Consider the following 13,268-nt stretch of genomic DNA (forward strand, 5'->3'; position numbering starts at 1 on the left):
GGCCCTTGGTAATATGCCCCTGAGGAACCTGACCTCTTCTTTATCATCGAGACATGGCTTCACAAACTCTCTCAACCCGACCTCTCAGTTGCTCTCCCACCTGACTACCAAATAACTAGACTGGACAGAAAAGACAAGAAAGGTGGCGGCATAGCTATTGCCATCAGAAGAAACACCAAAATTCATATGGTAGAGGCCGTACAGGCCACCTGGGGTAAAACTTACATTTTCACTATTGAGAACTCAAAAAGCAGAACCTGGCAAGATGCTCTTCTCTACAGGCCACCCGGAAATAAAACCCATTTCCCCAGTAACCTCACCGAGACGATTGCACCATTTGTCCTAGCTGCAGACAAATTTCTGCTACTAGGCGATTTCAATTTCCACACTTAGCTTAATACAGACCCCCACACTTGTGACCTTATCAACAGTCTTGAAACCCTAGGTCTAAAACAGCTGGTGACCAGCCCCACTCACGTCGCAGGCCACACCCTACACTTATTATTCACTAATTCCCCGAATGTAATTATAGATTGACCTATCCCCATCCTATGGTCCGACCATCATGTAAAAAGGTTCCATTTGAGTGGGTTATCAACACAACCTTATCGCACAAACGAATATAAACTAAGTGGATCCTGGAAAAAAATATATCCAGATTCTTTCACTGCCAATCATACGCCTCTTTCTCTCTCCGAAACAACGAATATCAACCAGGCTGCCAAAAGCTTTGACTTAGCTATCAGTACATCCTTGGACATTATTGCTCCCAAGAAAGTAACCAAATGTCCGAAGAAACTATCCCCATGGTTTACCCCTGAACTAAAAAGTAAAAAACTCATCGTAAGGAAGGCAGAATGCAAATGGAGACTCACGAAAGATATTATGGATAGGCAGCACTATAAAACTCTACACCACCATTACATGGAAAACATAGCGACAACCAAAAGAGCCTATTTAGGAAATCGAATTAACCAAGCTGCTAACTCTCACAAAGAACTATATAAGATTGTGAAGGAATTCACCAACCCCTCTTCCACCCTTCCATCTCAAACCGCCTCCCAGGAATGGGTCCACTCACTCTCAGATTTCTTCATTATCAAAATAAATGACATCCATAAAGCATTCCCTCTACCGAACAATACTCCACTGCAGCAAAACTCTGCAGTATCTTTCCCCAGCACGGTCAACTACCTGAAAAATGTCAACACAATAACAGAGGAAGATGCCTCTGTAACACTTAGGAAGATGAAAACTATCAAAAGTACGTAGCGCCATGGATGCACCTGGACCGAGAGCAGAGGTCAACATGAACCCCACAAGCCCCACAGACTATCAGCAAGAAACAACGGGGACAGAGAAGGCCAAGAAGAAAAGGAAGAGGAAGACAGGGTGCAGTCCGCAGGAAACAAGATCAGCATCATGGAGGTGACAGAACACTACTATCAACGGACCCACAATTAGACTAACGTGAATGCAGTCGGAGTGTCGAGGAGGTCAATGGAGGAGGCCAAGAGGTACTGGCATGATGTGAAAAGCAAAACCAAGCACAAACCCGCTGCCAACAGGAAGGCAGCAACAGCAAAAGGAGGTGGGAGTCCTGCACGACAGGAGGAGCTGGAGGAAATGGAGGTTATGTTAGATGTGCTTGTATAGCGCACGGCTGCCCCAGCCAAGGGGCGTCCCGGCCCTAGCTGCCTATGTCCAGGGGACAGCAAGATGGAATTGCGGAGGTCCAGAGGTGTACACAACAAAACTAGTTAAACAGGTAAGATTTTATGGCTTTATGAAATGATAAAAGGTCATTCATTGCGCGGATGTGGGCTGGAAGTCCATTCCAAAGTTTGGCGGCCAAGTATCCAAACGAGCGGCCGTCCATTCTGGACAACCTGATGCGGGGGATAATGACCAAGTTCTGACCTTCTGACCGAAGGGACCGCCTAGGGACATAGGGTGAGAGCAGAGGACATAACATAGGTGGAGAGCAAAGTTTCAAGATTTTAAAAGCAAGACAGAGAGTTTTAAAATGGATTCTCTTTTCAACAGGTAGCCAGTGTAGGTTCCTGAGGGTGGAGGAGACCGATTTGTGCCGGGGTAGCCCTGTAAGAGCTCTTGCAGCGGCGTTTTGGACTCTTTGTAGTCTCATTTTCTCAGCTACGTTAGTTCCCAGCAGAAGTGAATGGTGTTGTTTTGATCTGTTCGGCTATGCTTTTGCTTTTAAGAATGAGGTGACCATGACAAAGCATGAAGGCCTGACTTTTGATAATGTCACCCTCTTAAATTACGTCTGAAATTTGTGGAGGGTGTCATGGTCTTAGGGTTCAGGGATCACTAACAGTGTGGACTGTAAGGAGGGTGTCGCCATAGGTATTTCTCTGCATGAGTCCCTTATGCAAACATGAAGGGTGGGGTGACAAGCTGATGAATAGCAATGGTATGAGGGCCACAGCGAGGCACTCTAGAGAAAAACCCATTAGAATTCGGTTTTGCATTAGTCAGCATCCTATGAGCTGCTGGAGAATGTGTGAGGGTGGCAGATTGGGAAAGAAAAGATTGTGCTGCACCGTCTGACTGTGTGAGCTGTGTGAGCATCATCATAAGCCGGGCACTAAAACTCTGGGGTAACTGGCGGGGGGTGGGGGGGGGGGGCATCGACGTCAAAAAAGTACATCCATTTTTAACTGTTCAGAAGTAAAGCGCTCTGGCATTCATCGGGTGTATTCGGATCTCTAGAAAACTGCAAAAAAGAAACTAACCAAAAAACAAGCATAAAGATTGTGAATATACAGAATGTGAGTGAGTGTGTGTGAGAAAGCGAGAGAGCTGAGAGGGAAGAAAGAATGGATGCAAATGTTTACAAGGTTCTCCAAATTCTTACTTGTGCCATTAACTCCTGTTAGATCTAAAAGATTCCTTGCTACGTCACTGCCACTATTCTCTATCCCAACATCAAGTGAGGTGAAAAAACGCAGGCTATCGAAGTCATTTAGGCCCACATGTTGAGCGCATTTCCTATAGACTTAAAATCGGTTAAACCCTTTGGTACAGCAGGCCCCGTGAGGAGGACAGCATTGTGGTTGATTGTTAGCAGATGACATTCTAGAACGGGAAGATGGAGCCCTGTCCATTCTAAATGAGGCTTTGATTTTAAATAAGGGTTTTGAATCCTGCATTGTAGCACGTCAATGTGTATGTGCTCTGGGAATGTCTGCGGATTAAATTTATGCAGATTGAAATATGTGCGGTAGTTGTCTTCCATATGTTCGCCTGTAACCTTTCAAACTACAAGTCAAGGCAGTGATCCTGGACAAAATTATGGATAAAGAGACATTGTTTTGAATGGGGCAGGGAGGAGTAGACCTTAGAGGGAAAAACAGAGATTACATACAAGGTTGGAAACTAAACAAGGGTACTTGACAAAAAGACAGTAATAATGCATGCAATTAGACAAAAGTGTAAAGCAGGAAACTTGGTACACAATAATGTCTTGTACATAAATGTTATAAAGGTAAACTGTAGCAGATCACTGAAAAACCCAAAAACCTTTCCACCCGGGCAAGTTATGTCAAAGACGTGATGCCAGCCTTCAGATCAGGCCAAAAAGATTTAGGAAATCCTCGGTGAAACAACATGGCATTTAACTGCTCTTATTTGGCCAGTGTCAATGTAGTGCAATCTGTATTGTGGTTGGTTTGTGTAAAAGCAGGACATGAAAAGCAAGTTAGAAAAAATTGGCTTTTAATAGCATTCAAGGAGATTGCAGAGCCAAGCGTGCCCATCGCTTGCAGCATTATTTATAAAGTAAAAGCCTTCACGCGCACGGGAGCCATTCTGAAATCACTGACAGAAATCCATATGATTCTCTGATCAAGCTGTCCATTTTCACCCCATCTAGCAACAACACTTCTCACTCCCACCGCTCTCCGTTTGAATAGCGTTGCTTAGCAACATAAGCCTTAATCCTCAAAAATATTGCCTATTTAAAGGTATGTGGGGGGAGGGCTGGGAGGAAACCGAGTGCCAGTGTGTGGTTTAGTCGTTAAACACCTGCATCCTGAACACCCCACCTACAAGTGGGCTTTGCACAAAGACACATACCTTTAAATTCTACATACCATTTTTAAAGGTACTTTAACAAGTGATTCATCATTGGTGATACAGGGCATAAAGGCACAAAAAACGAGTGAGGCACAGGACAGAAAGGCACAAAAAACGAGTGGGGCAGAAGGGCACCAAAAACGAGTTGGACACAGGACAGAAAGGCACAACAAGCATTGGAAATGCAATAGGTCTCGCATTAGAAAAGTTGGAGCTTTTGGTCTTGTAAATGACAAATATTTTATTTATGTGTTGGTTTTTAAAATAGCTAAATGGATAGCTTTGTCATTTCCAATGCCAATAGCTATAACTTTCGCGAATGTGACACCTATAGCATTTGGAGTGCAACATGTTTTGTATGTACGTGACTTAGATGGCAGCTCTGGTCGTTAGGCCACATCTTTAGAGAGCACGAGCGTGCAGCAGGGGAGAGAAGCACAGAGTGCGGCAAGGAAGGGAAGCACGGAGAGGGAGCCCAAGAGTGAAGCAAGGGTGAGATGCACGGACAGGGAGCCTGAGAGTGCAGCAGGGGACAGAAGTAGTGTGGCTCACTGGTTAGAGGCGGCAGACCCGAGAGCAGAGGACGGCCCGGGACCAGGGTTCGATTCCCGGCGCGGCAGGTTTCTGGACCAGGGTCAGCGGACTCGATAATTCTCTCGCCTCGGTGCCCACTCTGATCAGCGATCACACTCGGCAACTCTGGGCATCTTCACTAACGGCCCCACCAGACCGCCGGGGATGCCTGGTCTCACCCTGGAGATACCCATTAAGGGACCATCTCTCAGGGAAGCCAGGAAGGGTTTCGCAGCGGTCGAAGCGCCTTGGGACCCTACGGGTAAGTAGTGCGCTATATAAATGCCAATACATTTACATACATTTACAAGCATGGAGAGGGAGACATAGTGTATCAGGGGCGAGAAGTACGGACAGGGAGCCCAAGAGCGAAGCAAGAGAGAGAAGCAGGAGAGGGAGTCTGACATTATAGAAAGGGAGAGAGTTGAGCATAGAAAGGGAGAAGATGAGTTTGGGAGAGAGGCATGAGAGGTGAGAGGCAGAGCAATGGAGATAGACCTGGGAAAGGAGTAACCATGGGGCAGACGAAGATGAGAGCAACAGGGAAAAACTAGTGGTGTTGACTAATGCCGAAATGGTATAAATGATGCTGTGTTAGTGCTCATTGACAATCGTGTGTACCTTGAGGAGAGATGGGAGAGGGGAGGGGAAAGAAGGGAGGGTGAGGGACTGTAAAAGGAACCACTTCAAGAATGGTGACATGTTGCTTAAAATACCTAAACAACTCATGGATCTTCGAGCTGCGAGTGAAGTGATCGATAGGGCGTAGTTATTCAAAAGAAAACCCCTGGTTCTGGCTTTAAGAGTAAAACACAGACTTTGTTGGCATCAAGCCACCATGATGTACTCCAGTTCTGCTTCCAATCCTGCATGGTTCACCAGCTTTTCATCAGGCATTTTAACCTCCTCAGCTACTTATTGAGTCAACTTCCAGTAGGCAAAACTGAGATCTCTCTGCAGCAGGTCCATCATTCTTCAGTTATCTGTACATATTTATGGTTGCCTGAAAATTGCTTGAACGTAGTCAATCATATTTTTGGTGCGCCACTGCAGCAGCTTCAGGTGGGATCTTTTGATGGATTGTGTGCTTCTCAGCCATCCTGTGGGTTACCTTGTTCACCCACCTCAACCATTTGCGGTTTGTATTTTGTGCTACACCTTCTGTAATGCCGCTTTCCCCCTGGGATTCACATTTATAGACCAGTTTAAGATAATGGATGCTAATAATGGAACACATGGGCACACCCCTGTTTGTCCTAGGCTGAAATCCCAGGTAATTATTTGGTCATTTTTTGTCTTGGGCCTCTTGACCGGTCCCATGCACAGTTTATAATTCTTCGGGCGTTTGCTGACTTACTTGTCTTCACTTGTAGGTTTCCAGTCTGTACGGTATTTGGATTACAGTGGTCAGGTGCGAGTACCACAAAGACAAGGTAATTCTGTTTACGTTCCTCGTTGGGTTGGGGGTTGCTGGGTAAATAGATTCAAAATCTGCACCCTTTTTTCTTTTGCAGGTTCGTGAGACCGTACTACACAATTGCACAGGCAGACATGAGTGCAGGCAGAAGAGGTAATTGTTGGGTTGAGTTAAACTGTGGTGCGTCTTGAACATTGTAGTACCATATATACTTACCGATGTTTTCTTCTGTTTCAGGTTTCACAGCAAGAACCCCATACATTTAAAGAGGCGCACGTGAGTGCAGGCAGAAGAGGTAATTGTTGGGTTGAGTTAAACTGTGCTGCGTCTTGAACATTGTAGTACCATATATACTTACCGATGTTTTCTTCTGTTTCAGGTTTCACAGCAAGAACCCCATACATTTAAAGAGGCGCACGTGAGTGCAGGCAGAAGAGGTAATTGTTGGGTTGAGTTAAACTGTGCTGCTTCTTGAACATTGTAGTACCATATATACTTACCGACGTTTTCTTCTGTTTCAGGTTTCACAGCAAGAACCCCATACATTTAAAGAGGCGCACGTGAGTGCAGGCAGAAGAGGTAATTGTTGGGTTGAGTTAAACTGTGGTGCGTCTTGAACATTGTAGTACCATATATACTTACCGATGTTTTCTTCTGTTTCAGGTTTCACAGCAAGAACCCCATACATTTAAAGAGGCGCACGTGAGTGCAGGCAGAAGAGGTAATTGTTGGGTTGAGTTAAACTGTGGTGCGTCTTGAACATTGTAGTACCATATATACTTACCGATGTTTTCTTCTGTTTCAGGTTTCAAAGCAAGAACCCCATACATTTAAAGAGGCGCACGTGAGTGCAGGCAGAAGAGGTAATTGTTGGGTTGAGTTAAACTGTGCTGCGTCTTGAACATTGTAGTACCATATATACTTACCGACGTTTTCTTCTGTTTCAGGTTTCACAGCAAGAACCCCATACATTTAAAGAGGCGCACGTGAGTGCAGGCAGAAGAGGTAATTGTTGGGTTGAGTTAAACTGTGGTGCGTCTTGAACATTGTAGTACCATATATACTTACCGATGTTTTCTTCTGTTTCAGGTTTCACAGCAAGAACCCCATACATTTAAAGAGGCGCACGTGAGTGCAGGCAGAAGAGGTAATTGTTGGGTTGAGTTAAACTGTGCTGCGTCTTGAACATTGTAGTACCATATATACTTACCGATGTTTTCTTCTGTTTCAGGTTTCACAGCAAGAACCCCATACATTTAAAGAGGCGCACGTGAGTGCAGGCAGAAGAGGTAATTGTTGGGTTGAGTTAAACTGTGCTGCGTCTTGAACATTGTAGTACCATATATACTTACCGATGTTTTCTTCTGTTTCAGGTTTCACAGCAAGAACCCCATACATTTAAAGAGGCGCACGTGAGTGCAGGCAGAAGAGGTAATTGTTGGGTTGAGTTAAACTGTGCTGCGTCTTGAACATTGTAGTACCATATATACTTACCGATGTTTTCTTCTGTTTCAGGTTTCACAGCAAGAACCCCATACATTTAAAGAGGCGCACGTGAGTGCAGGCAGAAGAGGTAATTGTTGGGTTGAGTTAAACTGTGGTGCATCTTGAACATTGTAGTATAACAGTTTGCATTCATGAGCTAGGCGTCAACGTAAGCCATGTTTCCTTATTTTGCAGGCTTTGTGGGACAGCAGGCTCAAACCGGCGGGTACGGAAATGTGCAAGCGCAAAGCTGTAACTTTGGGAGAGTCCGGTGCTTCACCACAAAGGAAGAAATGTTGCCTTGTATTCAAGGAAGAGTGGATGAAGGAAATTGTGGAGGCTGAGACACAGAAGTCACGAAGCAAGGTCCGCATGCAACTCGGGGAACTATTTCAATACAGTCCGGATGTGGGCTTGATTTGCAAAGCATGTGCCGAAGCCAAGATTGTTGGGGACTTTTCCACAGGGAAGAAATGGAGTGATGGCTGGAAACTGGACTACATGAAACGCCATCTACTTAGCAAAGTACACGAGTCTGCCATGGTGATATTGAGAAACAGAAGTGCTGCTGCGAGGTTTGGTTTTGGAGTACGGGCAATGCTGACAGAAACTGCCACAGACAAAGCAAATAGAATGGAAGTAGTTGAACGCCAAAGATCTATGCCTGAGGAGATAAAGATTCTCATCAACAACGTGTTGCTGGCAGTCAAGATGAACACTTCAATGTTATCTGTACAAGACATCCATGACCACTTAGCTTTGTATGTGAAGATACCAGACAGCTGGAGGAGCAAGAACTATGCCTTTGAGTTCCTTGAGGCCATCAATAGCGTGATACACTGTGAAGCTATGACAGAACTTCGGCAAGCTTTGTATCACACCTTGATAATTGATGAGAGCACAGATATTTCTGTTTCAAAAATGCTCATCCTGTATTTCAAGTTCCGACCTGTAACATCAACTGAGCATAAAACGCAGTTTGGGGGCATAGTGAAGCTGACTAGCTGTAATGCTGAGGCTATCACTACTGCTGTGAAAGAATTCTACACTGCCAATGAACTGGACCTCATGAAAATGGTCATGTTCACATCTGATGGTGCATCTGTGATGCTGGGGAAGAATAATGGTGTTGCTACTCGCCTTAAACAATCCATTCCTCATCTAGTTGAGCAGCATTGTGTCGCCCATCGAGAAGATTTGGGAGTTGATGATGCCTGGAAGAGGGTTCCAATGATTAAAGAGATGGAGACATTATTGAGGACTGTCTACACTGTGTTCTCCAGATCTCCTGCAAGGAAGTCCAAGCTGGATGAAATTGCATCGGTCACTGAATGTGAAGTTGTCTCTTTTCGACCACTGAATGAAGTCCGGTGGCTTTCAAGGCATTTTGCTGTTGGTGCACTAATTCGTAATTACGAAACTGTTCTTAAGTACTTTGAGCATGAGAAAGTTGAGGAGAATGATCCAATTGCTAAATATTGTTATAAAAAGCTATCGGACTCCAACTACCATATTTCCCTTGCAGTACTTAATGACATTCTGGGTGAATTTGCATCTTTGTGCAAACTATTCCAAAAAAGTTCTTTAACTACTGTTGAAGCCGTACAGTATGCAAGAGCAAAGATTGGCCAAATTAAGCAACAGTATTTGGGGGAAACTGTCTTTTGGAGCAGCAATGTAAGAGAGCTGATGGTTTTGTACAAGGATAGGCAAGAGTTTGACAGTGAGCCTATTTTGTCTTTTGTTTCCCTTCTTTGTGAGCACATGCAAAAAAGGTTCCCTGAAGGTGAGCTAAAAGAATGGGCAAGTTTTGAGATCCAGGCAATAGCCACACAATCTCATTTTGATTTTGGGACTGAGAATATTGAAAGACTTGTTGAAAAGTATAAAAATGTCTTGACCCTGGGTGATTGTGAAACACCAGAAGATGTTGTTCGACAGTACAGAGACTATAAATATGTGGTGGCAGAACATGTTAAGGGTGGGTTATTTACCACCTTTCAAGACATGGTGACTTTCACTGTACGCAATGCTGCTCAGTATAGTGTCGTGTCTCAGCTTGTTGATGTCTGCGCAACATTTCAAGCATCTAGTGCAGACTGTGAACGAGGATTCAGCCTCATGAATACTATCAAGAGCAAATTGAGGAATAGACTAGAGCAGAAGCATTTGGACATGCTGATGAGGACAAAGGCCTACCTCCTGAACGGGAAAGTTGACCTAGACAGAGTTTATCAGCACTGGAAAAATGGCAAGGATCGCCGTGAGAAGCAACCCTGTCACCCATCAAGTGACGCCACTTGACGTGTCTGAACAGCCCTCTACCTTCTTGTGTATATGTGATATTGTATAGGCTCGCAGCATTTCCCCACCCAATGAACTGTGCTCCAGTTAAGAATATTTATTAAAATCTAACGATGGTACCACCATTGAAGTCTTGTGCTTTTGTAAACTTGAAGTGTACTTGCCAGTGTAACCAGTTCATGTCATGGCGTGCTTATCCAATATTGCAAACTGCCCTTAAGACCCTTATTGTGGCGCTGTATGTGTCAAAACGCATCTTTTGGCTTTTTAAAGAAAAATTTTGGAGTGCCATTTGACGCCGCAGACGCGCGCGGTTTGGTTCCTGGCGCACATAGCCATGGTTGCAGCGCACAGAGACCCTCCACTGCCGCACACAGAGGAAAAAAATTAGAGGGAACATTGGTTACGATGGTAGCTTTTTTGAAGCTGGCAGTAAATGCTTTTTAGCATGGGGTCGTAGTCCTTTCTCCATTTGTGTTCTGCTTTTTTTAGCTCTTTTCTGAGCAAGGTGAGCTCATTATTAAACCAGGGGCTAGATTCATGGGCTCGTGGTTTAGTTAGTTTAGCTGGAATTAATGAGTCTAGAGCTTTTGTTATCCGATTGCAGAAACAATCGTAGTCTAAATGGGGATCATCACTGGAAATGGAAGGGTCTGCAGTAAGGAGAGTGTGGAGGTCTTCCAAGCAGAGTTTTTCCATGGTCTTTTCAAGACCTGGTGGGTGGAAATGGTAGAAAGGTCACTGCTAGCGGATAAATCCATAGTTACTAGGTACTGATCTGTCCAGGTCATGGGGATGGGAGAATGGACATTCAGATTATCCAAGTTAGAGAAAACTGGGTCGAGAAGGTGCAGGCCACTATGTGTGGGACACCGTCATCAGTGTGGAGACGGAGCAAGAAGTTGCGAGTACGGACACAGCTCGATAGGACCTGATACAACATCAACAGGGTGAATAACGACCAGGGACGGGGGGACAGGCGGGGGATGGGCACAATGGCACACATGCACAACGATGTGTAGCACATTGCACTCCCATAATTGCCCAGGATCATGTCCCTGATCCCTGTGGCACACTGCAGCACACACACATAGCAATCACAGCATATCCCAAGACAATGTAGTACCAAGTGCAACATTGACACTGCAAAACAGAGGACACAATTGGGTCCGCTCATGCGCAGAAACAGGCCAATCACATCTAAAATAGCAGGAAACTGTGAGATTGAAATGTACGTGTACACATGTCACATGTAAACAAGAACAATGCACCAACATACATGTCAATACAATGTCAACATGCATCTCCCCATAACATTGCAGAAGGTCAAACAACACCTCCAGCAGAGCAGACCAGACAACACATCACTGATGCTGGAGAGGACCTCCACACCTTCGACATCGACGCCCTACAACAGCTCATGGACATCTAGGGCAACCCACCCCCAGGAGCAGGGCAACCAAGTCACATAGAGTAGACCCTAGCCCCTGCACAGACCACACAGCAGGAAGCACCCGCCACCACAACTGGTTCCCAACACTTCACTGAGGCACACATCGCATTCAAAAGCCAGGTGTCAGAATGCCAAAAGGAGGTGGCCAAACAGGTGCGGGTGGGGTCAGAGCACATAGAAGCCAAACTACATCACATACATGGGTGTCCAAGTCCCATCAGGGACCACCTAAACACCACAAAGGAGACCCACACTGCGACAGAGACACATGCATTTGTACATTTTCAGTACTGAACCACGCCCAGAGTCACGGAATTAGGTGACAACAAAGATACATGTCCAAGGTCATACCCGCTGCTAGCGGGGGCATGGTTGCGTCCGCAGTACACAGCAGAATGTAATGTTGTAGGGCCCTTGGCCCTCATGCACACATTTTGACCACACGGACACACGCAGATAGTTTGTGGGACTCGCTATGGGCATGTGCGCCTGGCCCCTTTATTGGCAGGGTCACATGTACAGTGACTGACGCCTGTGCTGGATGTGTGTGGGATGAGTGTAAGCCAGCCCTCATGGAGTGGTTGGTGCTGGCAACAACTACAACAGTGAACACTATTACAACCGAAACAGAAGACACCAGCATTAGAGAGACAAATGGGGGGCATCATGGTGGTAGCCTGTGCAAGTACAGAGGTCACCCAATGAGCACACAGAAGTGTCCGTGAGTTACAGTGCACTGAGGTTGTGGCACTAGAGCTGAGCGCGCTCATGTGAAGAAAATGCCTAGGATTGTGTCCCTTTGGGATATTCCTGATGCAGCTGCAGTGGGGTGTGTCACATCTGCATCATCTTCCTCATAATTGTCCCATGTCTCCCACACTGCCTGAGGTGACATTGCTGAGTGAGCTCTCCGCAGCACAAAACTGTATATAGTGGCACCTGGAGTGCTGAGCAGGGTATCAGGCACATGATGGCATCCACAACAGGTATGAGCAACTCTGACAGTCTGGCAGGAAGACACTTTCAACTCTGGTAGTTGGTATTTGGAGGTGGTCCTGGCAGTGGTGGCATGTGCCTCCTGCAGTAAGGCCACGTCTGGGCTGGTCTTAACTCGATTTGATGTGTGAGCCCTGGTGGACTGCAGTGTAGGCCGGAGGCAGCGACGGTGCAGGACCACATACACATGACGTCGATGACTCCAAGGCCATCATCTCAGAGGCCATCCAATATCTCAGAAGACAGGCTCCCTGACTTGAGCTGCACAGAGTTAGTGGTCCAGGATGTACTGCTGCCGGCACAGGCACACTACCATGGTACGGTGACTTGCAGTGCACTGAGGAAGCGCCACGCAGACTGAGCGTGTCCTCGTCGATGTCCAAGGGGAATGTGGAAGAGGACTGCGGGGGACAGTTGAAGGTGTCCTCCAGGGCATGATGCAGAGGGCAGAAGCAATCTGGAAATGGCAAATTGAGGAGTGGAATGCTACTGCCTCGTTATCACCACCAAGTCGGTATCAGCTACATGAGCATGAACACAACCCCCTGTCCATAGAATCAGACGCCACCAAAGTTCAACCAGAGAGAGTCCATGAATGTCGGGGAACAGACTTAGTGGCACCGGGGCTGTGAGAGGATGCAGTCTGCGATGAGGCCGATCCAATGAAATGAACTCTGCCATTGCTAAATCAAGACTCAGTTCCAAATGTGTGACCTACTCAACTGCAGTGTAGGCTGAATGTGTTGCCAGCAAGGAGCCACAGACACGTGTGGTTGTAATGCTATGCACAGAGTCGATGGCACCACATCAAAGGGAGTTTAGGGATTTGAACTCTGCATTGACATGTGTACTCGGCCATTGCATAATCAAGACTCAATTCCAAATGTGTGACCTACTCGAGCGCAGTGTGGCCCAAAGGTAGTAGTCCGCGTGGGCACACGT

General features: G+C 46.0%; 1 protein-coding gene across 1 annotated transcript; it reads left to right on the forward strand.

The window, feature by feature from the left end:
* The first annotated feature begins 7,807 nt into the window (after positions 1 to 7,807).
* On the forward strand, positions 7,808 to 9,877 carry LOC147708802 (zinc finger protein 862-like). The gene has a single exon (XM_086925391.1). The coding sequence runs from the start codon at positions 7,808 to 7,810 to the stop codon at positions 9,875 to 9,877; it is 2,070 nt and encodes a 689-aa protein (XP_086781517.1).
* The last annotated feature ends 3,391 nt before the right edge of the window (positions 9,878 to 13,268 follow it).

The sequence above is a fragment of the Lissotriton vulgaris genome, chromosome 6 (assembly GCF_964263255.1).
Source record: "Lissotriton vulgaris chromosome 6, aLisVul1.2, whole genome shotgun sequence".
Taxonomy (NCBI): domain Eukaryota; kingdom Metazoa; phylum Chordata; class Amphibia; order Caudata; family Salamandridae; genus Lissotriton; species Lissotriton vulgaris.